The following is a 26,787-nucleotide window of genomic DNA, read 5'->3' on the forward strand; positions in this document are numbered from 1 at the left end:
CATGTTCTGTCTCTTTCTGGTGCAGTTCGCAAGAGGGTGCATGTATTTCTCGATTCTCTACAGGAGGAGACTCCGGACCCCCTCACCAATGTCTTGTTTAACTCAATTTCAATCTTCAACTGTAATATTTGTTCCTGTAGTTTAATCACCTGTGGCATACAACACATAAACCTCTGTCTAACTGGTCTATATTTCTCACCTGATCAGGGTATCTTGGTTTTTATTATCTGGTTTGTTTTCTTGGTCCTGTCCCTACCTTCGCTGGGAACCCTGCTAGCCACACACAACATCCACATCAAACAATATGCTGGTGACACGCAGCTATACCTCAAGATCAACTCAATCAAGGACATCCATAGGCTCAAAACTTGCCTCTTGCCGATCCAGTATTAAATGTCCAGTGCATACTTGAAGCTCAACCCCTCCAAGACGGAATACCTACTTCTCACCAATACCAGCAAACACCCAGACATGCAGACCTTGCTATCAACCATGAACTCTGAGGGCGTCACACCATGCCCACCTCCTGCGCCAAGGCCCTCAGGTTCCACATCGCCAAACACCTCTCCTTCATTGCTCTGAAACACTTGTGTATGAGCGCGATAGAAATAAAATATCAATATCCTTCAAGACACACATAGCTAAGAAAACTGACAACTTGGGATCAGCTCTCCCCATTGAGGAAAGTCAAGCCCTTCCTCCATCTGGACAGCTTTGGATCCACCATTCAAGCACTGGACCTATCCCACATGTATGAGGGCAATGCTCTCCTTAAAGTCCTCCCCTCGTCCTCCGTTGTGCCCCTGAGAAGTGTCCTACATGCAGCTGCACGCCTCATCAAGGGTCTACGCAGAAACAACCACATCACCCTGGCCCTCCTCGACCGTCACTGGCTCCCAATGCATGCACAAATCACCTTCAAATCTTGCTGCATAATCTATAAGACAATCGCCCTGAAGTCAGCCAGGTACCTCGCTGAGAATCTCTGGCGGACAGCGCACCACCAGAAGCGAGGAAATACGCAAGACTTGATATCCGCCACTGCAAAAAGGAAAGGACCAGAAAACAAGCCTTCTCTTCCCACACCCAAAGACTATGGATCCTCCTCCCTGTCAGCATCAGACTCGCACCCACACTCGAAAATTAAGAAAATAACTCCACCTCTTCAGGTAGTTTCTCCTCAACAACTAGGCCATAATGTCACCGATCATGCCACATGACTCCCTAAATGCTGCCAGCCCCTGTCCTCCCTTCCACCCGGTACAGCAGTACCCCTTGTGTTTTCCCCGTTGTATCCTACCCTCCCCCACTGTAGATCTGTTCTGTTACTACTGAAAAACGCTCATTTATGCATCTGCAAATGTGTATACGTAAAGTGCTCCGTTATGAATCTGTATTGTTGTCTACCTCTGTAAATGCTCTATTGCCTCTCAAAGATAGGTCCGCGCTCCATCAATACAATAATGATAATACCTTCTGATTCTATCGCCCATTGTAAATTAAGATGGATCACAACCCGCCGTTGGTTGCTCTGTTTCCCAGCCCTAGCGAGGTTCTCTGGTCCTTCAGACCATCAGACTCGCTTGGAACTCTCACCTGCTTGTGGCGTTGCTGCTTCAAATTCACCCCGCCAGGGTGTTTGTATTTTTCTTAACTCCCTCGTAGCCCGGTGTGGACTATCCAGCCTCATTGGTGATATGCATTTTACAAGGTCCCTGCCCCTCTTGGAGTGCTTCAGAGCAGCTCCTCCCTCCTCTGTCTCTGCCTTGACAGCAGTGTACCTGGGTTCTTGCTTGGAGGAGGTGGGGCTCCGTTGACTGCAGAGCCACACTTCCACGGTCTTTGTCTCTCCTGCAGTGGTTCCGTGACTTTGTGTCAAGGTGTTGTGTCTCCATCGTCCTGGTCTCCCACTTCAAGGGAGCTAGAATTTTCAAGCTTTACACCACTCTGGGGATGGCAGCGTTCTTCAGGCCATGACATTCCTTTGCCCACCTCGCATTCAATGTGGTCCTGCATAACAGGATGGAAATGCCCAGTGGTACAGTGTAGACTTCCACTGTACGGGGGGCTGGCTCAGGCTGACTCTTCCCTTGCATGTACGTTCTTTGGTCCTTTTATGTTCCCCTCTGGAAGGGGAGAGAAAACAGAATTGGTTCTGAGACTCCAGAACTGAGGTCAAGAGAGTGGGGTCTGCAACCAAGCCATCCACAGTGTAGGGCCATCCACATCATAACATGATTCCATAACCATCTAACCAATAAACAGTGGGTGATTTGTCCCATAGGGAGGTTTAGTGGCAGCCCTACTTGGGGCTTCCTTGTCCCCTAATGGGGGGGGGGTTGCACCCAGTCAGTTCATGCTGGCCCTGTCCCCGTAGTGAGTGTATTGCATAACTGGCTCACCTCTTTAGTCCCAAAGGGAGTGGCTCCCCCTTGGAGAGAAGGGACACATTCTCTGGATTGGTCACAACAATAATATCATTTATATCATATTAGTTAGCCAGGTGACACCAAACAGATTTAGAATGCATTAGAAACATGTACTAATCTACCTCATGTTGAGGTAATGAGGTGCACATTGGAATATAACAAGCAGTTAACATTTGGGGTCCAGATTTCCATCATGTTGATATTTCAGTTTTGACGATTGGTGCATGAGGAAACGGGGATAGAGCCACAATAAAATTATGGAATGGATAAGTAAACTTGTAAATTGAAATATTATGAAAATGGCCAAACTGTATTTTCTAGAACACATACCTTTTGGGATGTATCGGATGATGGAACCCAGGAAGATGATATGGGTGATTGTGCTGGCAGAGGTCTCTCATTTCTTGCACTGGGTGTTGAAGAATACGGAGAAACCTAAGAAAGATCAAAACAGTTCATCAAACAATTTGTTTCCAATTAAACACCATATGCACCAAATCAACTAAAATCCTTTAAAAATAAAAGAAAAGAAAGGCAGGTATTATATTTGGAGTATCTTCAAAAGTGAGGAAGAGATGTGATGTTTGGAAGAGATTATATAATTACATCAAGCAAGTAAGACATGGCACTGGATCAAGGGGAATGGGTGATGTGGTACTGTGGATGTGGACACAAATGAAGTGGTACTTCAATTGCTTTCCAATACAATAGTCTGAATTTGAAAGTTTAAACTGGGCTATCTAAACATTAGTTCTGCTCCACATGCAAGGTCATTTACTAAGCTTCTACATCAAAATACATTTAATTGCTAAACTATTTAATTTAAAAACAATAAGTTGTAAAAATGTAGGGTAGTTTACTAAGGTAAGAGGTACTGTGAGACGTGGGCCAAAGTTCGGATTATAGTTAAGGTTGGAGTAAGGTTAGGCTTGGGCTAAAGTTAACATAGGGGTCTGTGAGCTAGGGTCAGGACAAGCTCAAAGCAAGAACTTAAGTGAGGGGTAGGTTAACGCTGGTGGTAAATTAAGTGCTAGGTTCATGTTTAGAATTAGGGCAAAATAAGAATTAGCAACAAGGTTCAATATGACTCAATATCTAAAATATTTGCAAATATATTAGAAAAATAATTGGAAATTACTGTTACAGAAAGAAGGCAAGATACAACAAAATAATTATGTTTAAATAGAAACATCCCTCCAATTACGTTTACATGAAATTGACATTATTTTCAAGGCAAAGACCAGCAAAATCTGACTTGTAGAATTAAAGGGTCCATTATAAGCCATGAAATATAATTTGGACAAATAGATTCTTGCATGGTTCGTTAACGCATACAAGCAATTTACTAGTAATGCACTTTACTTGAAGGAAAAATATATTACAGTCTGTGCCATTTCATCAAAATCACAAGGACAGTGGAATCAACATCATAGCCCTTTGACCACCCTCCGAACACCAATAGGAAGCAATATTACAGGACACTTGAGCCATATTGTGGGCTTCTGTGTGGAGAAAAATTCAAAACAAGCTTGGATCCATAACTTGGGGGTGAAGCAGGATTAAGTAAACAGTGATTGGCCACAGGCATACCCAACCAGATGTTCTACATTAAAAGGTGTAATTAATTTAAATATATCAGCATGGGGACTTCTTAAACAACTGGTGTTCAAAATCAGTCCACATGCATTGAATTATGTGCTCATTAACTTGCTGCTAGTGCCCTTCTTAATGTATTCTGTCAGTTGTGTTGATCATGTGAGGAATCCATTTTTTACCTAGATTCAAATTTTAGTCACCTTGTGTTTTTAGTTTTTTATTAATACAAACTTCATTAATTGTATTTTTTAGCTCTACTGCTCCTTACCTTAAGTTTCTTCAGTGCCCAGACGCTGCTTGCCTGCGCCTGTAATACTTGTGTTTGTGTGCTTAGAATGCTGTTCAAGCTACGAACTACAAATCCTATTAGGATTGTATTTCGTGGACGTACTTATGCTATAATGAGGTGCATCAGCACCGGCGCCTCAGGGTCTAGCAAGTCTGTGCAAGTACCCAGGACGATGGCCAGATTTGAAGTAAATTCTTTTAATCATCTGGCATTTCGCATCCAAACGGTTATTACTGCAAGGGATGGAACAGGGATTTAACTCGGAAAATTGATTGTTTGCTGGCCAATCATCATACCAATAGGGAAATAGCAGCACATCTTGTATGATGGCAAGCACTCCGGAAGACACACCACAAGGCTATTGTACAACGCTATATGAATTACTAGGTGGTATGCTCCGTACCGAAGGCTACGCTTAATACTCATGGCTTATTGGATCGGGAAGATGGTGCACCCTCTGCCGAAAAGAAATCTCTCCTTCTCTCCCCACTTGAAACTTGTGTGTCCCAAAACCCAACACTACCTTCCTTCGAGGAACAGGAAATAGTGCAATCAATCAGGATCGACAGCCCCGCAAAAGGTTTTACCTAAAATCTCCCACGCAGTTACCATTTTGGACACTGGTGTAGAAGACCCACAGCCACTGACATTAAAACTTGCCCTTTAAAATACCAGGTCTCTACCTAACCACATCGGGGATATCCATGACTATACGGTCAACAATCAAGTTGATATTGTGTGTCTCTCAGAGACATGGCTGCTGGATTCACACAGGCCTGTGATTGAGCAAGCAATCCCCCCAAAATTACACGTTTTTGGGAAAAAATCAGTCTCAGGGTTTCGGGGGTCGTGTCGCTATTTGTAAAAAAAAAAAGAAAATTGGAATGTACGGGAGTAAAATAGACTAACAGGTGCAAAATATTACACACCAAGATCACACTCAAAGCATTACCTTAATCCTGATCTACAGGTCTCCCACTGAGCTGTCTCTAATGAGCATATTGTTCAGCTGCTATCACCTTTACAAAAGTCAAACTGCTCCATCATTTTCCTGGGCAACTTAAATTGCTGTAAAAGAGATTCTGGAGATAAAGCGGCTTTCGACTTGGAGCGTTCACCAAATAATATGGACATCCAGGTACACAATATAGCTCCTTCTCATACAAAGGGCCGTACGTTAGATTGGTTATCTGGTCGAAAAATAAACATATTCGATGTGATAACGTTACCTTGTATATGGTCGGACCACTTTTTTGTCACAACCAATGTGGAGATCTCATCACCCTACCAGCGTAAACATGAGATGCCTAATCAGTGCCATTGTAGTAACTTAAAAAAATAAAATTTGACTTAGCTAACTGCTTGGATGAACTTGTGTCCAAAACAGCCGATCAGGACTGCCCGTACATTCTAGTGAAGAGTTGCAATGCACACTTAGAATCATTTCTGAAAACATCAGCACCTCTCAAAATTAGAACAGAAAGCGCCCTAACCATCAAAACTGGTTCACCCCGGATCAATCTCTTATTAAACAGAAATAAAGACAAGTCAAGCGTAACTTCACCAAGGCGAAAACCCAGGAAAACAAAAATGTCTCGAAGCGCATTAAGAAGGAATATAAATTTAAATTTAAATTTACGGAGGCCAAAATATCCTTCTACAATGAACAAATAAAAGCAGGTAATGAAACAAAGGAGTTATTGAAAATATTCAAATCCTGGGAAAAACAGAACGTTTTAAATCGCCCTTTCAATTCTGAAAGAGGACTGTACGGATGTGCAGAAAGCCTTTGCTGAGAAAATAATCACGGCTCGTACTAGAACTTGCTCTGCTCTAGAAACACAACTGCAGTTGTAACTGCTCACAAGGATAGATCAGCAACTGGGCCATGAATCACAAAGGCTTTTCAATTTTCTCCCTGTGATAAATGGTAAAGTAACTGATTTGTTGAAAGGTATGCATCCAACCAGTTGTCCCGGGATCGCCTCCCCTCAAAAATCAATTTGGAAAATAGGAATATGTTTGTGCCTTTTTTCAGAAGATTTATCAATGCATCTTTTGCGCAGTGTATTGTCCCGGCGGCTATTAAAGATGTAGCTGTGACACCATTACTGAAGAAACCAGGTTTAGATCCTAAGTATGACACCAACCTTAGCCCAATAACAATTATCCTGTTTCTATTGGAAATTATTGATGAAATGGCCACTTTTCAGATGCAGCATCATTTGGAGACTATGGGGCTCCTTCATAAGAGGCAATCTGGTTTCTGAACAACTTACGGAACTGACAGTGCTCTTCTCGATCTACGCACCCACATGTTAGCTGCCTTGCAAAGGAGTGGGTTGGGCCTGCTGATATTATTGGATTATTTATCGGCAGCGTTCGACCTTCTAGATCATAAATGGCTGTTAAAGACATTGATTGACACAGGTCTCTTCTCCGATGAAGCCACAGTATGGATGGAGTTTTCCTTTGTGGTTGCAGTTCTAGGGTATGTTTGGGGGATACGACATCGGACTCTGTGCCAATTTGTTGCGGGGTGCCACAGGGGGCATGTTTATCTCCATCATTGTGCAATCTCTACATTAAGCCCCTATGTGTTCAAATAGAAAAAATTGGGGTCTTTTTCGCAAATATTTTTCAGCTAGCCATGGATCAGAGTGGTAATTACGAAGCAGATCAGGAGAATCTGGACAAAATCTATGATCTTGTTAAAGAGTGGATGACTGCAAATTGGCTAGGCTTGAATGCAGCCAAGACTGAATTTATGGTCTACAGGTCAAAACATGCCAGAGAACAATAGGGCCTGGTTTACAAGAGTTTTAATATAGATGGGAGCTACATTTCTGTCGTTGAAAAAAGTCAAAACCATGGGCACATGTATGAGGCTTCGCTCAATGAAGATGCACATGTCAATTATGTAGTTAAAAATTCAAACTACTACCTGAGGGTCCTGAGACAGGTCTGCAAATTGGCAACCCAGAAAGACCATGAGAAATTATTCGATGCAATTGTCCTACCCAGATTAGATTACTGCAATTCCTTACTGGGTGGGGCAAGCAAGTACTGTTTAGGCAAGCTTAAAAAAATTCAAAATGATGAGGTCCAAGCAGTTTCAAATATTGCTTGGAGGGATCCTGTATCGGGGGCACAGAGAACTCCACTGGCTCCCTGCCACCGCCAGAGTCCAGTTTAAAATATTTTCACTGGGCCACAAATGTCCGTTAGGAAATACGCCTTCCTACCCGAAGGAGAAATTGGAAGTTTACAAACCTATGCACAATCTATGATTCTCTGACACACACTGCCTTACTATCCCACGTTTCAAGAGAAGGGAAAAAGTCGATATTTCCCCATCCTGATGGCTCAAGCCTGGAACGAGCTGCCCGAATTCCTGCGGAAGGAAACTTCTTGCTTTCAGGAAAATACTGAAAAACTATATTGTTTATGTAGGCTTCTCTCCTTTCTCTCTTCCTCTTCTTTCATTTTTAGTTTGCCTTGCTTTTGTTATGTAACGCCCTGATGCCTATGGGCTTTGGCACTCAAATACATAGACAGATGGATAAATAGATAGATAGAGATGACAATACCAGGGAACTCAAGACTAGCCCTCGCCACCCCCAAATGAAAGCCTTCTCAGTTTCTCACAATGCAGGTAATCCTTCATAATTACTCAATTTGCATTAAGTACATGAAGTACAGAGAATTATTTAATAGGAATCGTTCAATTAATAAGACTTTCTTGTTAAAAAAGCAATTGTCTTTTCTACTAGTTTAAGTCTTATATCATGCCCTACATTTGTGAGAACACTAGCTACTTGTCCAAATAAGCATGATACATATTCAGCTTTCAAGTGTACTCAAAAAATGTAATGGAAAGCTAGGATATACCAAATTAAATTGCAAACAAATTAAGTTGTACTTCAAAATAACATTAAATCTATTGGCTACATTAAATAACTCTTAAGTCATGGTATATTACCATCATTGGTTCATTGTGAGAAAATATGTTCCTAAAAAGTGTGTTGGTAAATTGCCCTCACTTTTGGTGCCATTTCTAATCTTTCAATTGCTGTTGGGATTTGAGAATAGTGGCACATTTCAGTGAATCCTTTTTGGTGGACTTTATAGCACAACCTCTCTTAAGGATGTTCTGTGAAGTTATGCTAACATTTTAATGTTTGAGACCTGAGACGCATGAGCTATGTGGCTACCCCAAGAGCGAGTAAAGATTGTGTGCAAGACATAGCACATTCATTCTGCTATGGCAGGTGTGCATTTCCTAACCTACTATCCTACTGTGGTAAGGCCGAGGGATGACAATTGACATTGCGATTTGGTAACTGAATTAGCACCACGTTTTTACTGCACAGCCTAACTCATAACGAGACCCAAAGGATATCCGTGATTTGACCGAGTGGGAACATTTCAAATTTGAAATCGGCTCCTCTGTGAAATCATCATCCGCCCATCCACCACCCCCACCCCCACTAACCTGTTGGCGGCACACCACATTGTGTGCCGCTCATTCCCAAACTGGTTCACCACTCTGCAACGCAGTTTCCTTTCACTAATGTGGAAGGGAACCAGTGCAACAGGGTCCTTTTCTATTTTAAATCTTCATTTGTCCCCCATATTCCTTACTATGGAAGCAGGGGACACCCCAGCAACCCCCAAAGCCCCATAATGACGATCAATGGGAGCGTGGGGGCACCCCTGCAACCCCGACTCCACTTGATCATCATTATGGACCTTCAGTTATTTTTCCAATGCCGAATTCAGCATTTTGGTCAATTTGTCCCCCCCCCCTCATTCTTTTCAACTGAACCCAACACAAAGTCTGAGAAACCTAGTCTTCATGAGTCCTAAGCCTACAGGCTGTGTGCAGTAGGTTTCAACACAAAATATTGCAAAGCTCAGCCAACAAATGGCAACACGGAACACGCCACTCCTCCTTGGAAGTCTCTTACTCACATTCCAGATGGCTCCTTTGTCTCCTGCTTTTACCAGCTCTCTTAGGTGGCAAGCCTTTGGCTCCTTGCATCAATTTCCTTTTGTAGGCTTCCTCACAACCTTTGTGGTCTTCGGTTTTCACATTAGGCTTCTCCAACACCTAGGGATTCAAAATGTTTGCCAGTAGGTCTCTCACAGTCATTGAGATTCTCCAGCTTTAACAAATGAGGTTTCCCAGGACTTTGCAGTCTCCAGCTTGCATCAAACCATTTGCACTAGGTCTCTCCCAGACCTACTGATTCTTCAGCTTACACAATTGCCCTTTCCCAGGCCTTGGGCCAAAAAGGTATTTCCACCCCCTATACAGGGCAGTTTTCAGGCAGCCGATATGTCACCCACCTGCCCTGGGCCAATAAGGAAGCACCTTGCTTCAGGATTCTCAGTCTTGACACAGGACCATCCAGTAGGTCCACCTTTTTCCAAATAGTTGTTCCTCTGGTATGTGGGACTTTGTACTGGCCCTCTGAAAAGTAGCTGCTGTAGTCTGGCCAAGGTAAGCAATATTTCCCAGGTAGCAGGCCCCCGTGTATCCAGGGAAGGTTAAGCAATGTGTGCACTTCTTTCAGAGTTCCTTCACTTGTGCCTCACTTTCTCATCTTATAGTGCTTCTGCAGGATCTTCACTTGATTTGACCATAAAGATTTTCTGGAGCTATTGTAACTTTGTATCAGGGTTTCAAATGTGGTTAAGTTGAGCTGTTCCTACAGGATAGTTTAATCTTTATTCAGTGTAGCTTTGCATTGTTTGATTAAATGATTTCCCTCACCAGTTCACTCCACACCATAAACGTAATTTGAAGCATTGCAGCAATCTTAAAATTCCTATTGCATCCGTCTCCATGCATGCAGCATTCCATGAGTGGGCTGACGCTCCGAGGCTACCGCTGTCATCTCATCCTGACTGCGGTTATCACAATCATCTGCACTACTTTGGCAATGCTTTTGGGAACCTCTGAGCAGTTTTGGTGTGGGCATCACACTTACATGTCTCAACACTGTAAAAGTGGAATTGATAACTGGGGTGTCTTTTGCCAGGCAAGTCATACTAGGCCGAATTGCCTGGTAACCTTGATTTGGGTACATAGGCTTTTCACTTTTCTGGGGTTATAAGAAGCGGTTTTTAAACACTCATTGAACATGTGGCCATGATAGGATCCAGGTTGGACTACTGCAATGCGCTCCTTGATGGGACCTCCGGCAAAAGCATTGCTAAGCTCCACCTTGCCCAGAACAATGCCCTCAGGGCCGCCACAGGTTTCTCCAGGAAAGACCACATTTCTGACCTTAGAAGGCAGGTCGACTGGCTGCCCATTAGGCAGAGGATCATCTTTAAAATCCTCTCCCTTACCCATAAATGCCTACATGACCTTGCTCCCCCCTACCTTGCCCCTAGAATTTCACGAGCCACCTCTGCTAGGCCCTCTAGATCAGCCTACACCAACTTGATCTCTACTCCTAAGACCTGCAGAGTACGTGCGGGCGGTTCAAGCTTCCCAGCTCTAGCAACCTCACACTGGAATGCCCTACCCACGCACCACAGGGGGATTGACTCTCACCGAGCCTTCCGCAAAGCCTTAAAAACTAGGCTGTTTGTCAAACCTACCTGCCATGATCTCTGCAAGCAGACGAACGTCACATGTAACCACGCTCCGTTTCTCTCTCTGTAAATAAGTACCTTATGTCTTCTATGCATACATAATCTTGCCTGCGTACACCTTCATGTAATAGTGCCTCGATGTTTAAATAAATAAATGATACCGTGCCTTGGTGCAGGTGGCAAACCTGCAGGATCTCACTCCTTTCACCCTCTGGGAGGAACAATGGGTATGGGCCAGACAGACCCAGTCCCTAGCAGCTCACCCTCTCACATAGTAAGATGGGGAGTTCCTGTAAACTCACCAAAGTATCTAAACATGTAGACCTATCAGAATTGTGCCATTTTTTCAAGTCCGGGCGTCCTAGTACAATATACTAACATTTAAAAGCTAACTCTTTGCATTCCAGGACACTACATATTCTTTTGAATCATGTGCCTCTCACTGTGAAACTCAACAGGTCTGCCAGCCTTGAACACATTCATCCATGCCCATACCCATAAGACCCAACAAGGCTGAAACACGTGTCTGCGGTTGCTTTTGGTACTCTTGTTCAAAGGAGGTTTGCATGGCATTTCGTGCTGGACTGCTCTTGTGGGCGGGACAGATTGATATGCAAATAGATATTCCTCCTTTGTGAAAAGTACAGTGAGCAAAAAGCGATGGCTGTGTACTCTCAATGTGGGAAAAAAAACAGAACAGGTTATCATGCCATGTTCTTTCTAGAGAGGGGCGCCTGCTACCTTTTGTTGTATGCCCATACCCATGCCCTGCTGAGTGCCCCGGACATCAGCGCACCAATACTTGTTACGTACTATCCATCTTTTATAACTAGAGTCTTTTCTGTGAACATCTAAAGTATGGTGTAAACTGCTGGAGACTACAGGGTGTGTCATTTATGCCCACATTCACCCAATCTTAATAACATGCAATAACGTGTGCATGACTGCCACCGGGCAGTCCTCATAGTGATTAGATTGTTAAACATTTCACCTTGCATTTTGCCTTCTTGAATTCTTATCTGCAGTGGTAAGGTATCTAAAACATCACTGGTACCAACATTTGCATTACTACTGCTAGAGTTTAAGGAGTTGGTCATATCGGAGGTACACTTTCCTGAATCCTGCCCCACGTAGGTTGGATAAACTGTTTTAACTTCCCTTTTATGATCAGTCAACTGAAACTATCTTCATCTAGCCCTGCCCAATATGATACTTGTTGTCCGATGGCTTCAATACGTCACAAACAAGGATAGTATGGGTTCTTACATTATATTCACAAGCAAGAGGTTTTCTTGTGAAATTTGGGGTTGCTCCAGACTAAAAGATGCCCAAGAACTTATCTAGCTTCCACCTGGGTGCCATCAACCATAGCCCATGAGCCCCTATTCCCCTTAACGATCCCCAAGGCTTGGACTAACACACATTTTTCCCTATTATCTGAGCTAGTCTGTTTCCAAGGGAGGGCCTAAAGGCTATAGCTTTTTTTTAATCCATCTTCCTAGGGGATATTCCGAAGGGGCCTTGCTGTATTTGATTTTCTTCCTTCAACCTCTCTCTCCTCACACCCTCTTTTACTCCTGCCACAATCTTGGTTCTCCTTCCCCACTTTTATCTTCCTGGTCAACCTATCTCCTGACATATACTTTCCTCACCTCTCTGCCTCTCCTTTCTGATCTTCACCCACTCCCCATTTTCTACCCACTTCCCTCCCTCTCACTCGCTCCCTCCCTCCCTCCCTCTCCTCAAATCACCACTCTCCTCCTGCTCTCTGCCCTTCTCCGAATTCCATTTCTCCCCGCCCCTCACTGTTCAGACTCACTGACACCACCACTCCCCTTCACACAGACTAACTTCCTTCCTACTTCCCCTACTACTCTCACTTGCACTTCACTATCCCTGCTCTATTCTCCCCCTCACACTCTTTCCACTCGCCATTGGTTCCACTCTCTCTCATACACAATAACTTACCTGTAATCTCACACAACGCCACAGTCTTCTCAATACTCCTCTCCACTGTCTGCTTTGTACCGCCTGGTCTTTTAAGCTCCCAACTCCACACTTACCCTCACCGAACCTCTATCTGGCTAGACATTAATAGCCCAACCTATCCTGCACTACAGATCCCCCAGGTTCCAATTGGTCCCTTATCTATGTGGGCTATCTATCCCTATGCTTTCCCTAGAGGGTCAGATCTTTATGGTCAGACGTTTTAAAACCCCTCTTTTAACTCTGCCCTCTTTCTGGTCTCTGGTGTATTCTGCATGGTTTCTGCACCAAACAGTTTGTGAGCAGTTTTATCACATATGTTAAGTGGATCTTTTTCATTGTTTTAGTTATTTCTTTGCTGTGAACAGGTCGAGGTCCAAATGTGATATGTAGAGATTTGATGACCGTGAGTGCAGCACTGTAACCAGTCTCGTCTTCTGCCTTCGCTCCGGTTTTCGTAGAGATGGCTGACTACTTCTGGGACATGTAGTTCTGCAAGGAAAGAAGAAACCTGGCCAAGAGGCTGACTGGAATTGCATATTGGAGTGGTACCAATAATTGTACAAATCAGGCACACTGGGGAGTCAGGGACTGGGGTCTCCTACAGCACACCACCCCACTGGAGTATGATTGGCTCTGGTAATCCCCCGGTAGGTCGCCTACCCCATGGCTAGAATGGCCCCTGCTCATGACCCATATCACACCACACAGCACACAGCCTTTAAGCTTTCTGTGGGCCTAAGAGACACCCAGACCGATGAGCTTTGTAGAAATGGGCTCTGTCCCTCACTTCAGATAACTGCTCGTCTTATAGGTTCAATGTTCTGTATCTTTGTTTTTATCTGAAATCAGAGCTTGACTGCACTAAATCCTCTCAATAGAACTGTGTAACCCCAGGCGTTTGATGCTGCACTTGGTGAACACAGATGGAGCATTTGTTTTATACCACCACCCCCAGGTTATGGACCCACATTAAAAATAATAACAAATGAAAGTAAATGGTGATGTTAAAACCATAGATTGAACATTAATCTGCCATCAACTACAAAATCTAGGATCTATCATATTTTCACTAAATAAATCCTGTGGCTGAAAATAGTTTTAACCCCTGCAACTCCTCCCTACTCCCATTACAATATTTATAACACTAACCCACTCCACACACATCCAAGCACAATTCGAAATTCAGCATTTTTGGCTGGGGTATAATGGGGCGATATTGAAAATCTGTGCCTAAACACAGACACAGTGCCACAAACAAACGTGAAAATACTTTCAGGCAAAGCATACAATGAAAAAATGTAATTAATTGGGAGACGTTAACATTCATCTCAAAACTAATGACAGGAGATCAGATTAATTAGAGAGCAGATCTTTGTACTTGGAATAGCCACCTATAAGAAAAAAGGGTCAATGGAAAGATAAATTGCTCAAGTATGCAAACCAAGCACCTTAAAAATTATAGCATATTTGCATAGTGGAGGAAAGCAAGATATGAAAGATCGAGAAATGCATTGAATCTTTTCCCTTTTCAGCTTCCGACTCTGCCACTGGGAATGAATTATATAGCCTATCACTGCAGTGGATACTGCATCACAGAAACACACCAAGTCAATCCAAGTGAAGGGATTTTCTGTATGCTTAGGTATGTCCTGTAATGCGATTATTGAGGTGACAAGGTATTTTGGTCATAAACACTTACTAAAAAAGTCGAAACAGTCAGAGAAAATCCTGATCGGGTACAGTATATTTGAGGAAAAGGTGGTGAGCAACTGCCTGGAATGATGTTGGGGGAATGCATAGTACAAGAACCCGAGACAAGACACATATCCAAAATTAGCCCAAAGGCACTAAACCATGGACAGGGTTGTACACACCGTGGAATTAGGCTTAGGGTAGTAAAAGAAGAGGTAGTAGCAAGTGTTCCGTCTTCGTGCAGGAGTATTAGAATTAGTGAAGATTTGAATGAGCGGGTGGTAATGGAGTTTGATATGTGGGTTTTAGGGAGATCTAGAGGTGCAGAACCAGAATGAAAAGGAGGGTAAGAAAGATGAGACGCATGGGATTGAGGAGTGGAGTTAGAGGGCTACCAGAAGAGCAGATTGGCAGGTGATTCTCAGCATGGCAGACGGATGCATGGCCATGCATGGATTTGAAAACAGGCATTAGGAATTTGAATAGAGGCTGCGTTCATTGAAAGCTATGCGTTAGAGGCAGTGCAGGGACGCGAGAGAATATCAAGGAAGGTTGTAGAGGGCACAGTTGGCAAAATTGAATACTTTGTCAAGCGGATAGAAAGTGTAGAGGGAAAAATCAAGGAGGATGGAGCAATAGTCCAGATGACCATGTACCAGGGTCAGTATGAATGCATTGCTAACTTTCCGACCTTTGTATACGAAGGTCGGAAAGGGTCTGAAGAAGGGAGTAGTGGTAAACCATATCAAAGGCACCCCTAAAGATCCAGTAAGATTAGGATAAATGGGAATTTATGATAAGAGGTCATACAATTGGAAACTATAATTGGAGAAGGTCACAGGGGTCATTCCTGTTCTGATAGGTGGAAATCATGGGAGATGTAGACTGATAGTTGTCCGGTTTATTCATGCCAGATGAGGGCTTTTTAAGAATTGGTAGACAGAAGCTGCTTTGAAACACGCAGGAAAGATACCAAAGTAAATAAAAATTAAAGAGGGATGAGATGAGTAGGTGAGAGATTAAAGTTCATTGGCACTCTAAAAGGAAAACTGGCTTTGTTTTAAGTCTGGAGGGGGTGGATTTTCTTGATATTAGAGAACCGTCTAACAGACCCTAAGGTTGCATGCCTTAGCAAAGGGGGAGCGAGCAAGTCGGTTGGAAAAGAGATAGGTGAGAGAAGGTGAACAGGAGGATTCTAAACAGGAAGTTTGATTACTTTGCTCTTGGAGTAGTTGAGCTTTAGACAACCAAGTATCATACATTGCTGAATTGCAGCAAGGCAAGAAGAAATGTGAGAAAAGAGATCAGAAGTAATAGTAGCTAAGGAGAAGATGATGTGCTTGTCATCCTTCAAGAGGTGGTAGGTGAACCCAAAGGAGGATATTAGTTGACCGAGGTATATGGGGTAGAGTGCAAATAGTATATGGTTAAATCCAGTGCCTTGGGGGACATTAGCAAGGAAGCTGTGGATTCAGAGGCACCTCTGTTCCATTCAAAGGTAAAGTGAGAAAGGAAGTAGGCATTCAGGTGTAGAGTGGTGTGTGTGGGATGCCAAGGTCAGAAAATGTCCGAAGGAGGCAGTAGTGGTAAACCATATCAAAGGCACCCCAAGAGATCCAGGAAACTTAGGATAAATGGAATGTGTGCAGAATGTCTGCTCTGGAATCCAGATTGGAGAAGGTCACAGGGGTAATAAGTGTTTGAATAGGTGTGTAATCCTGTTAAAGACTAGTCGTTCTAGGATCTTAAAAAAATGAGGCACGAGAGATATAAACGCATAGTTGGCAGGTTTATTCGTGCCAGATGAGGGCTTTTTAAGAAGTGGTAGACAGTAGCTGCCTTGAAGCAAGCAGGAACGATACCTGTGATTAATCCAATGGTGTCATCACTTCTTTCGGGCCTTGAACTCTCCCCCATGTGGCATGGGGATGGCAGCTTCTACCTGATCCTGACCCTCGGGGCACCTATATGAGGGATGATCACATGAGGGAGACTGCCTCCGGGGAAGTGGCTGGGCACCATTGTACAATGCACAGTATTTCACTTCCTCTTTTGAGGATACCCCATCCATACAAGATGCCTTGATGATATGTTGTTAACCCTGCCCTCATCTACCAAGGAAAATTATCAAAAACCGTTATACAAGATCAATGTATAAACTATAAAGACTTGACTTGCCCTGCACATTTCTGTCTATCCAGCCTTTACTTGCAAGATATCAAGAGCTAACTTGCCTAAAGACACTCATACATATTCAACACCAAGAATGGACTTCCATTCCCATAACTTCAACAGTACTGGGAAGAGGAGCCGAGTAATGCAGAGCGGAAAAGACCAAGAGTGCAGGCTGTGCTCTAGTTGCATGTACAGTCCTTGAGCTGAGAGATTTAATTCCCAGCCATAGCTGATCAGTGTGTGCAGCTGAAAGGAGAAGGCTGCTTTTCTCGTGAAGCACAGAGAGACAGTGGAGCTGAAGAGGCGGTCATGGAGCTATCCGGCTAAGGAAGAGAGAAGTGGGAAGCTGACTGTGAGACAAGACATGCTGCAAGAACGCCAGACACCAGCACAGGGATCTAGGGCGTTTCCAGGTGTGGAGCAGCAGCGTTGTCCTTAGTGAAGCCGAACAAAAGCAGAAGAGCCCTGCAGGAGCCGCGGGGAGTGTACCAACAGAGGAACAAGCGCGAAGAAGCAGAGAGCAAAGCCAAACAACCACATCTGGCTGACTGTGGGAAGAGAAAAGAACACCAGCAAGAGCCGGTGAGTTCCTAAAGGGAAGCAGGGACACAGTGGGGTGTACCGGCAGACGTGCCAAAAAAGGGAAAGTGAACAAGAAGAGAATACGTTTTGCAAGTGTATGTAGTACACATTGAAGAAAAGCATTGGCAGGATAGTGTACCAGGCAGGTAGTGTGTTAGCTAAAACAGACTCAAGAGCATATTACAATTGAAAGTGTGTGCAGAGCAAACAAGAAAGGAAAGCCCTGGCAGGAGAGTATGCCAGGCAATTGCAAGTGTGCTAAAGAATGCCCAGGCAAGAGAGTATACCAGGCAAGTGCAAGGGTGTTTTCAAGGGAAAGCCCTGTTAGAGAAATACACCAAGCAAAGACAAATTGAACAGTATACAAAAGTGTCCTGAGAAGGATATATCGGGACCTGCAAAAGGTTGGAAAGAAGAATTGAAATCCTGGCAGGAGAGTAAACCAGGTGTTCTAAGGAAATAAGGTTAAAGAACCAAGTTGTCTTTTGTGGAACAGTTGTTTGAACAGTATAGAAGAAGGATATATGCAGAAAATGGTCCTGAGAAGGATATATCGGGACCAGCCACGGGCTGTGAGAAACGAAGGAAACAAGAAGTGAAAACCAGACAGAAGACTATCCCAGGTATCTTAAGGAGACAAGGGTAAAATAATTAAGTTGTTTATGATGTGTGTATTTTGTGTTCTTTGTGTATGAGCTGCATTGTAAATTAAGAGAAATTCAAATGTTAACATACTAAGGGAAGAGAAATCCAGGGGAAGGTAACCACCCTCTGGAATAAGGAACTCTGTCCTTCTGAACATTTGTGTTGAAATTGCACATTCTTCTTTTGAACATTTATAAATCCCTTAAGGCCAACGATATTACCCTTTTCACTGTACAATGTATTTTGTTATGAGTGTGAGTGCCAGAACAGTACTTTGAAAAAAAGGACGGTTTCACTTTTGACATTCTGACATTGACAGGCCCTTAGATTTGGTTTTAGGTAGGAAAACACCTGCAGTGCAGGAAAGAGTCATTTTTCCAACACCTATTATTTTAATAAAAGTCTTTGACCACAACTGTGAACCTCATATGTCCGAGGTTTATTCCTGGCTCCTCAAATACCAAAGATAAAAAAGTTAACAAGTAGATGAGATATTTAAGTTCCTTAACCGTCTAAGAGATGAACAGGCCTGCGTACAGGGGGCAGGAATGTTGGGCAATCCTTAGGATGGGTGCCAATTCAGTGTAAGAGTTTGAAAGGAAGGGGAATAGGTGGGAGTTAGTGTAGATAGGTGTGGTGAGAATGAAGCAATGGGGTGAAGGGGGGGTGGTAAAGGTATCATGAATCTTAGATGAGAATCGGTGGGTAAAGTTGTTAGCAGATTTGAAAAAGGAAACTGTACCAGAGCGTGGAGGATCCAGGATAGCTTGACCTCTGGAGGAGAGTTTACACTGCTGACAACGAAGAGTAGTTAGTGTCCCAAAAAATCACAGAAAATGTTAAGAGTCAAGAGAGTTCAAGGGTCTATTGAGATCTGTGTGGGGCCTAGGTTTGTCAGTCTTTGTCTCTCGCTCTCATCCCTAACCCAGGCAGCCATTACCGTGGTTAGTGCTATATATTATTGGCCCCTACTGCCTACATTCTGGCTTGGAGAAATTAGGTATCCCTGAATGCAGTCTCACTGCCCTCATCAGTGTATTCCTAACATTCCCTCCTCTTACCAAAGGTTATTGTTCTAATTGGGAATTAAGTCATTCCTTGCAATTGCTCTCCAGGATTTACCTGGTTTCTCTCACATTCACCAACACCTTACCCTTATACTCTACCTGTTTCCTCTCATTTGACACGTCACTACCAACCTTTGCCCCTCCAATGTTTCACTCCCTACTCTCTACTGCCTCCAGGTTTTGACTCCTCCCACACTACCAGTGCGCCAAATAAGATTTTGAGGTGGGAGTATTTTACTCCCTATTTTTAAACTTTGAGAGTAAATGTGAATTTAAGAGAGTAACAATGACTTTTTCTCCTTTGCAGGTGTGTAAATTGCATGCAACATCCAGTCAACGTGGGCAAAAACTGTATGGAAATCATTACAATGTGGCAGCTTTCTGCATTGTGGAGATTACACCTTTCATTTATTTCTCCAAGGTCTGGCCATTTCATCTCTCCTGTATATATTTAAATGTTGAAAATAAAATAAGCTAGCCAATTACATAGAAAAGAACATGAATTGTACTGGGTGTTTTGAAGTTGGATAGCAGAATTGTCTTTTGATGTTTAATGAAAGTCCTCATTTCCTGGAGCTATTACTACCTAATGGTATGCCAATGTTACGATACAGCAGTGCAGAAAGACAAGGACTCCATGCTAAATTCTATATCTAATCTCATGGTCAAATGGTCATTTATATAGCGCTTTTGGCAAAGCGCTGTACATAGAACATATTTATCCCAATTATCACCAAACTGAAGTTGGCCCTGCTTCATCGACCTTGAAAGGATAAAAGGCTGTGTTGGCCTTGCCGGGATTCGAACCTGCAACCTACAGATCACGCACATATTGCAGCAACAAGTGCTCAACCAGCTGAGCTATCTTATTGGCTAACATCCTTCAAAGGTCAGTTAACTGAGTATCAACTGAGGTATAATAATCGCAGGGCCTAGATGTTGGATGAAGCGCTACATAAAGTTAAATACCTATCTGGGTTATCACAGGGACAGGTTTTGCCGAGTTTCTATTTCAATTACAAATGTAACTTATTTGTTTGTTTTTGAACAGCTCTTACACTTCCTGTAGAGTCAGGTTCTGGATGTTTTAATTGTAGTCTTGAAGATTTGAGAGGCTAGAACACCTGTGATTGGTGTAATGACAATCACTCACCCTTGAGCAAAGACTGTGCTGACACTGACCATTTATAGTCACGTACTCCATTGACTGCAAGGTTGAATGGATGTAAACTAGATCGCACATAGTCATCATTTTACACACAGTTTTTATAATTGGAGTGTAAATTAAATTATAAGTGTAAAAATGATCTGCCGTAGCATGATTATGCACACAGCACAGGCACTCTGAAAAATACAATTGTGCAATACTGGTTTGCTTTCACTGAAGAAAAAAAGCTTAATTTGTTACAAAATATCAATTCTCAATTGCAACTTAAGTTTTCCATTTTATTAATTTTACAATCCTAAAATGCTAGGAAAATAAATACGCACAGTGCTTCTGTTTCCTCCATGAGCAGCAACACGGCACAGGCTGAATGGAAAGAAACCATTCCTTTTATCACAGTGTGCAGTTTCTTTTTTACAAAGGCTTCAGAGAATTCACAGAACTACATTGTTTCCATGGCTTGCAATTACATCCATGTAGATAAAAATCAAAATATGCCTTCTGGTTTCTGTCAAGTAACCTGACCTTTGCACTGCCCTCTGCTCTAAACGTGTGTGTAAATGTACACAGGAAAATAATAAACATGTCGTATTTACAAGATTTTGATCCATAAAAAGGCCTTATCTGGTGTCCTGCACACTACGATTCCCCTTCCTCCTCCTCCACCACTACTACTACTACTACTACTAGTACTACTACTCCTAATCCAATAATACCTCACAAATATTGAGTCACCCTCCTTTCAATAGGTACCAGTCTTCTAACACTGCCGCCTTGCACTACCCTCTACACAAATGTCTCACATGCACACTCACACACATAACTATCAGTCCAAAGTCTCACCAGATCCAAAACCTCTCAAGCAGCTGCACCTTCCTTCCTCTTGCTGGTCTCTTGGTCACTGTCCACCTTCACCTCTGACTTCACTTGATACACCCACTCTTCCTGCTGCCAGTCCCCTGCTTAAATATCCCTCCCCTTGTTCTGGTTTGCCATTTGTCCCCAGCCAATCGGTCTCCATGGGGAATAGAAATTAAATGGAACTTAGCTCTGCCCACTCACACCACATGGCCTCACAGCTCAGCAGACATGGGAGGGTAGGAAAAGCAGTATAACAGTTTGAGGTGTGGGGCTCAAGATCAGTGAATTTCCCCCTTTTTAGGCCACATTGTTCTAGTGGATTTTCTCTTTACAATGCAGAATTACGGGTGAGCCTTGCCAGTCTCACTCTGAGTTTCTGCTTTGTAATGCTGCATAGCTACAGCCATGGTCGGTCTCTAATCCGTGCTTTGCAGCAGCTTTCAAGTCTCCGTGGTGCTGGAGCATCATTTATGCAGGTAACTATTCTTGGGCTCCCCAGCTTCTCTTCTGCAATAGGAAAAGAACCCTAGGGAGTATACATCATCGGAGCAAGGCTGGAGACATGGTTCTGCACATATGCAGGTTGTAACAAAAGGGGGGCAGGAATCGGGACCCTCTCTGCGGCCACTGCTCACCTCAGGTGTAGGACCAGCTCTGGATTCCTCCCTGCAAGGGATCTCACACCAGCTGCGAAGGGGTTCTCGCTTTCAACCGCGCATTGACAAAGCCAAGTTATTGCATGGTCAGAGAAGTTAGTGTTTATTTACAGTGGCAGGTTTTAGTCCTGGGGGATCTTAAAGAGGCCTCCATTTGGGGCAGGCACCATGTCATTAGTATGTAAAATAACAAATATTGCATTGATGAAGTTGCTTGCCTGGTTCTGGGGAATGCCAAGGTGGTGAATCGGCGGCTGGGGGCCACCCAGAGCCAGTAGATGTTGGACAACATGGATAGTATGAGGAGATTCCCCCTAAACTGCTCCCGGTCACATTTCAGAGGACAATCACAGTGCCTCTTTAAAAGCCAGTCCTAGGGTCATGGATCCTTTCCACTCCAGTAGTCGGTTATGAAAGGCCATCTCTAACCCTGCACAAACCCTTTGTGAGATCTTGCAGGAAAATAAGGCACCCCTTCCCGAACAGAGCATGAAGCTCTCTTTGAGAAGACCCAATGCTGCTTTATAGAAAAAGGCACCATTCTGTGCAAAAAAAATAAAAATTATTACTTCTGGACACTATACTATGGTAGGGTGTTTAGATACAGTTTCACCTCCACGTTACCAGCTTGCAGAAAATGCTGTGAGCTCAAAAGCCCTTGGGGTATAATGTTACAAGTCCATGACTTCCTGAAAGAAGAAATATCATCACAGGAAGCACATTTACAGAAGCATTGTTCCATGATTGTTATGCTGGTGATAGAAAGTTTCTTTTTCACTGCATAGCTGTTCACAGAGCTTATCCAGGGTCTTCTCGGCATTTAAATAACATGCTACAAGCACAGTGGGCCTCACCTCAGCAAAGGCAGCACAAGGGTGTGCTACAGGATGGAAATTAACTTCCAGCCTTTTTTTACATTTTTTTATTATTTTATTCAAACCAAACAACAATACAACAAAACATAGTTAAGAACATTTAACAACATAAACACTGCACTCCACGTCCTGTTTGTTCCTCGCCCTCAGTATCTGTTCCGTGTGTCAGGTTGTCGCTGCTCTCAGACTCCGCTGGGGCCGATACTGCTCCAAACATTTCAGCTATCAACAGTTTCCATGCAATGAGGGAGCCCATTTCCTCATCCCCCCCCCCCGTGTTACTGGCCTCTTGCCACACCACTGTTTCAGCCTCTGCCCATTTTTGTAAATCCTTCCACCAAACCTCCACTCTCAGCTTATGACATTCCTTCCAGCCCATGGCAATCCTTTGTTTCACGAGCACATATGCCAGATCTTTCAATTTCCCCACATGTCTGCGTTTCCGCGCTCTGGGATACCCCCCTAGCAAGCAGGCCCAGGCCGAGTCCATAATGAGCGTGACCCCTTTCTCCGCTAGTTTCTGTGCCACTTCACCCCAATAGTCTTCAATTACCGGGCACGCCCAGAACATGTGTATCATGTCTGCGTTTTCTTCATCACACTTAGGGCAAGCCTGGCGCCCAACATTTCTGAACTTTGATATTCTCTGGGGGTCATATACACCCTGTGCGTTATGTACAGCTGTAGTTGTTTGAACCTAGCATTTCTCGATACCTTCTTATGATATCCCAAAGCCCGTTCCCACATCCCATCCTCCATCGGTGCTCCCATCTCTGTTTCCCATTCTAATCTCAAATGCACCAGGTCCTTTCCGATCTTAGTCATCAGCAACTCGTACAACCTGGACACCTCATGCCCACCCTCAGATGTATCGTATATCACCCCGACAGTAGTGTCCGGCTCTTCCGCCAAGATGGTTTCAGGCCACCTACTCCGAATCTCCTGTACCACCCTGTGAAAAGTGACATATTGGCCTACGTGCAATCCCGACGCTGCCCCAAGTTCCCCCAGCTCCATAATAGCCCCATCCTGCCAAATGTCTCCCAAAGTGACTAGACCCGCCGATTCCCAATAAGTCCTAATGATTACCCTCAGTTACTTGTCCCCCTTTGCCAGCGCGACCAGCGGAATCTGAGGGACACATGGGAAAGGATCCCCCATCATACGGCAGGCTCGGCGCCACATGTTCCATCCCAACAGCAGCATTCTAGGGCGCTCACTCATATCCGAGCCAGCCATCCAGATCATTTCCCGCAAATAAAAAGGAGCACAGTTCCTCCCGAACAACCTGTGTTCAGGGGTCTCATCATCAGAGAGCCACTGAGCCACATCTGCAATTGCGCCGCTACATAGTAAGCTTCAAAATTAGGCAGTTTAATACCCCCTTTCTCATAGAAATTCTGCAGCTTCCACAATGCAATTCTGTTTCGGGTGCCATGCCACAAAAATTCTCTGCACATACTGTGCAGCTTAACAAAAAACTTCTTAGGGATCATGTAAGGGATATTGTTGAAATAATGTAAAAGCCGAGGCAGGACCACCATTTTAAGCATATCACTACGGCCCATCATCGCTAGGGGCAACCTCTCCCAAAACCTATTCCAGCATGGCAAACATAGCATTTATAGGCATGGTCCAGCTTTCTGTGCCCAAAACAACCTCAGATGATCTAAGGGTCAACCATGAATCCCAGCACTCAATTATAAACCCCATGCAAACCTTCACTAACAGTTCCACAATGAAAGAAGGGTGAGCACAATATAAAAGCACAGAGCCCCAAACTGATCCTGACCCTGGGGGTGGCTATTCACTTGAGGATCCCTTGAGGGGAAGTGACTCTCAGAGGGATGTACAGGCACCAGATGAGACATGCTATCCCCACTTTCCTTTTAGGGATACCTCTCCATTCCACATGCCTTTATGGCATATTGTGAGAAATCCTCTCAACATCTGTAAAAGCTGCTGACAGACTTCATGAACATGTTCCACGGTGTGAACCAACAAGTACTTTGTCCAAGACACTTTCCAGGCTGGAGGCGGAGTTTAAATCAGGCAATGTGAGAAAATAGAGGAAACTTCCTTTTTCAAGCGTAGGCTTGGAAACTGTCGAGAGGCACACAGTGTAGAGAAGACCAGGCGGCATCCAGTCTGGGAACAAACCCCTAGGCAGGTGGTGGCAGTCGGGCGAAACTGGAGGAAGACGGGACAGAGTGCCCCGCATCTAAGTAGTGTTATCTTGAAAGAAGTCATCCAGAGAATACTCATGCCCTGAAGATTTGAAATGGTACTGAATGTGAAAAAGGCCTGGGGAAGGGAATCATTTCCCCTAGAGTGAATTGCAGCACAGGAAGGAGTTATCCTCCTGAACTATAAAGAAATTAGTTATTCTTTGAACTTTTGTTTTGGTGGAGGGAATCCTGTGGCAGGGAGCCATTCCTTCAGGAACTGTGAACATTATCAATTTGGAACTTGTTGGAATTACACCTTTTGTTGAGCCTGAAAAGTTGTGCACTTCCTAACAAAAGACAATACCCATAACACCCTTAGTTAGTTTCAGAATGTCAGGGCCAGGATGTGGTCCCAATGATGTTATATTGCATGGAATCTTCAGCATTACCCAAAGCCAGGGAATTTGTAATGCTAGAACGGGAAATGGTCAAGAGCCTCTTACGGTTACCCACCAGTACTGCCTTCGAAACAATTGTGTTGGAATTCAGCCTTTTGCCTATTGACGTGAAGCTAGCGCGGGGGTGTCTGACACCATACTGGAAAATGGCTAACACACCAGCTGGAACATTGCTGAGCCTTATACTGGAACATACACCCTGTGTGCAAAGTACATGGTGGGCAGCAATTTGGTAAGACTATGCGAGGTAGCAGCGTTATGGCTGGGGAGAGATCCAAGTGGAGATATAGTTGAATCTTTGAGGCGCTTCAAATCAGTGATGAAAGCCATCATTGTGGCAAAGAAGGGACGAGAAGGCTTTGGTTAACCTTGCTACAAGGAACAGCACCGGAGAATTTTGTGTATTTTGCTCAGTTAAGGTCTGTATCCCAAACATATACGTGGTTTCCTGGGGAATCATCTGATCTGGGACTGTTTAAAAAAAAGTTTAACGTGGTAAGATCAAGGGAAATTGATGGAGCTTGGCACAAGATCCCAAGATCAGACCGTGAATGTCGGCTGTGTGCTGATGGCCGACTCGAGCCGACTAGATACTATGTGATTGTGCAGCGTTAGAGTCCCTGAGAGTGGAGACTGGGAAAGCTAATGAATGAGGGTTGTCTTTGACAGAGGGGGAGCAGTGGAACAGATTTATGATGGGTAATGATCACGTGTATTTTGTACTATATTCTGTTTTGGAGGAAGGTTGAACAAATTTGGGAAATTTAAATTTGAGTGATGGAGAATGGTGCTGATGCACCTTTTATTTTGTTTTATCGAATGATTTTTATAGGATGAATTTGTGAAAAGTTCAATAAACTAACATAAAAAGAAAAAAAAAGAAATCCTCAAAGATATTTAACAACATATGGCCTTGGTAACTTTTTGATCCTGGCAGAGCCCTATAATGTTATGAAATGAGTTTTTCCTTTAGCTAGGAATATTTGTTGGATAAAATAGATTTGATGTCCTTTTTAAAATAAGCACTATTAAATAATGCGACCATTTTGCTAACATCTTATTCTTCTGCTACAAATGGAAGACTTCCTCACATGCAAACTAATGTTTTGCATATATTTTTAAATGACTGGCTGCAAAAGTGAATATACTTACCAACAACTAAGAACATATTTCACCATTCAAAATTGTTCTCACACAATGTTTTTAACATAGCTATTCAAATAGAACTACCTCCTCACAGGATGCCATCTATTGTCCACCATGTACCTGTATTTAAGTTTCTTTTAGGGCTGGGGTAAATACTACTACAATATGCATCCTGTCAAAAAAGTACCCTTATATCACCCCAGAGAAACATTATTGTGGGACCACTCGCCTTGCTTTCTTTTGCTGTACTTGGCGGTACCTCGGAACGCTGATAAACTCTGCGAATAGCTGAGCAGCTCTCATCTGTGACTGCTTACTACTAAGGAAGGCAGGGTGGGAGGTTTGTCACAGGAGAGCTGGTTGCTGTCAGCTAAGCAGCTGAACA

The 26,787-nt window shown here is 43.6% G+C and overlaps 1 protein-coding gene across 8 annotated transcripts in view; it reads right to left on the reverse strand.

The window, feature by feature from the left end:
* The window catches only part of EPS8 (EGFR pathway substrate 8, signaling adaptor), a 1,868,600-nt gene that overhangs the window by 424,333 nt on the left and 1,417,480 nt on the right, over positions 1-26,787 (reverse strand). For all 8 annotated transcript variants that reach the window (XM_069628376.1, XM_069628375.1, XM_069628377.1 and 5 more), the window contains one exon: positions 2,760-2,864. In XM_069628376.1, the coding sequence (XP_069484477.1) occupies positions 2,760-2,864 (105 nt within the window). The remainder of the gene's footprint in view (positions 1-2,759; positions 2,865-26,787) is intronic.

The sequence above is a fragment of the Ambystoma mexicanum genome, chromosome 12 (assembly GCF_040938575.1).
Source record: "Ambystoma mexicanum isolate Mex_15411 chromosome 12, UKY_AmexF1_1, whole genome shotgun sequence".
NCBI lineage: Eukaryota > Metazoa > Chordata > Amphibia > Caudata > Ambystomatidae > Ambystoma > Ambystoma mexicanum.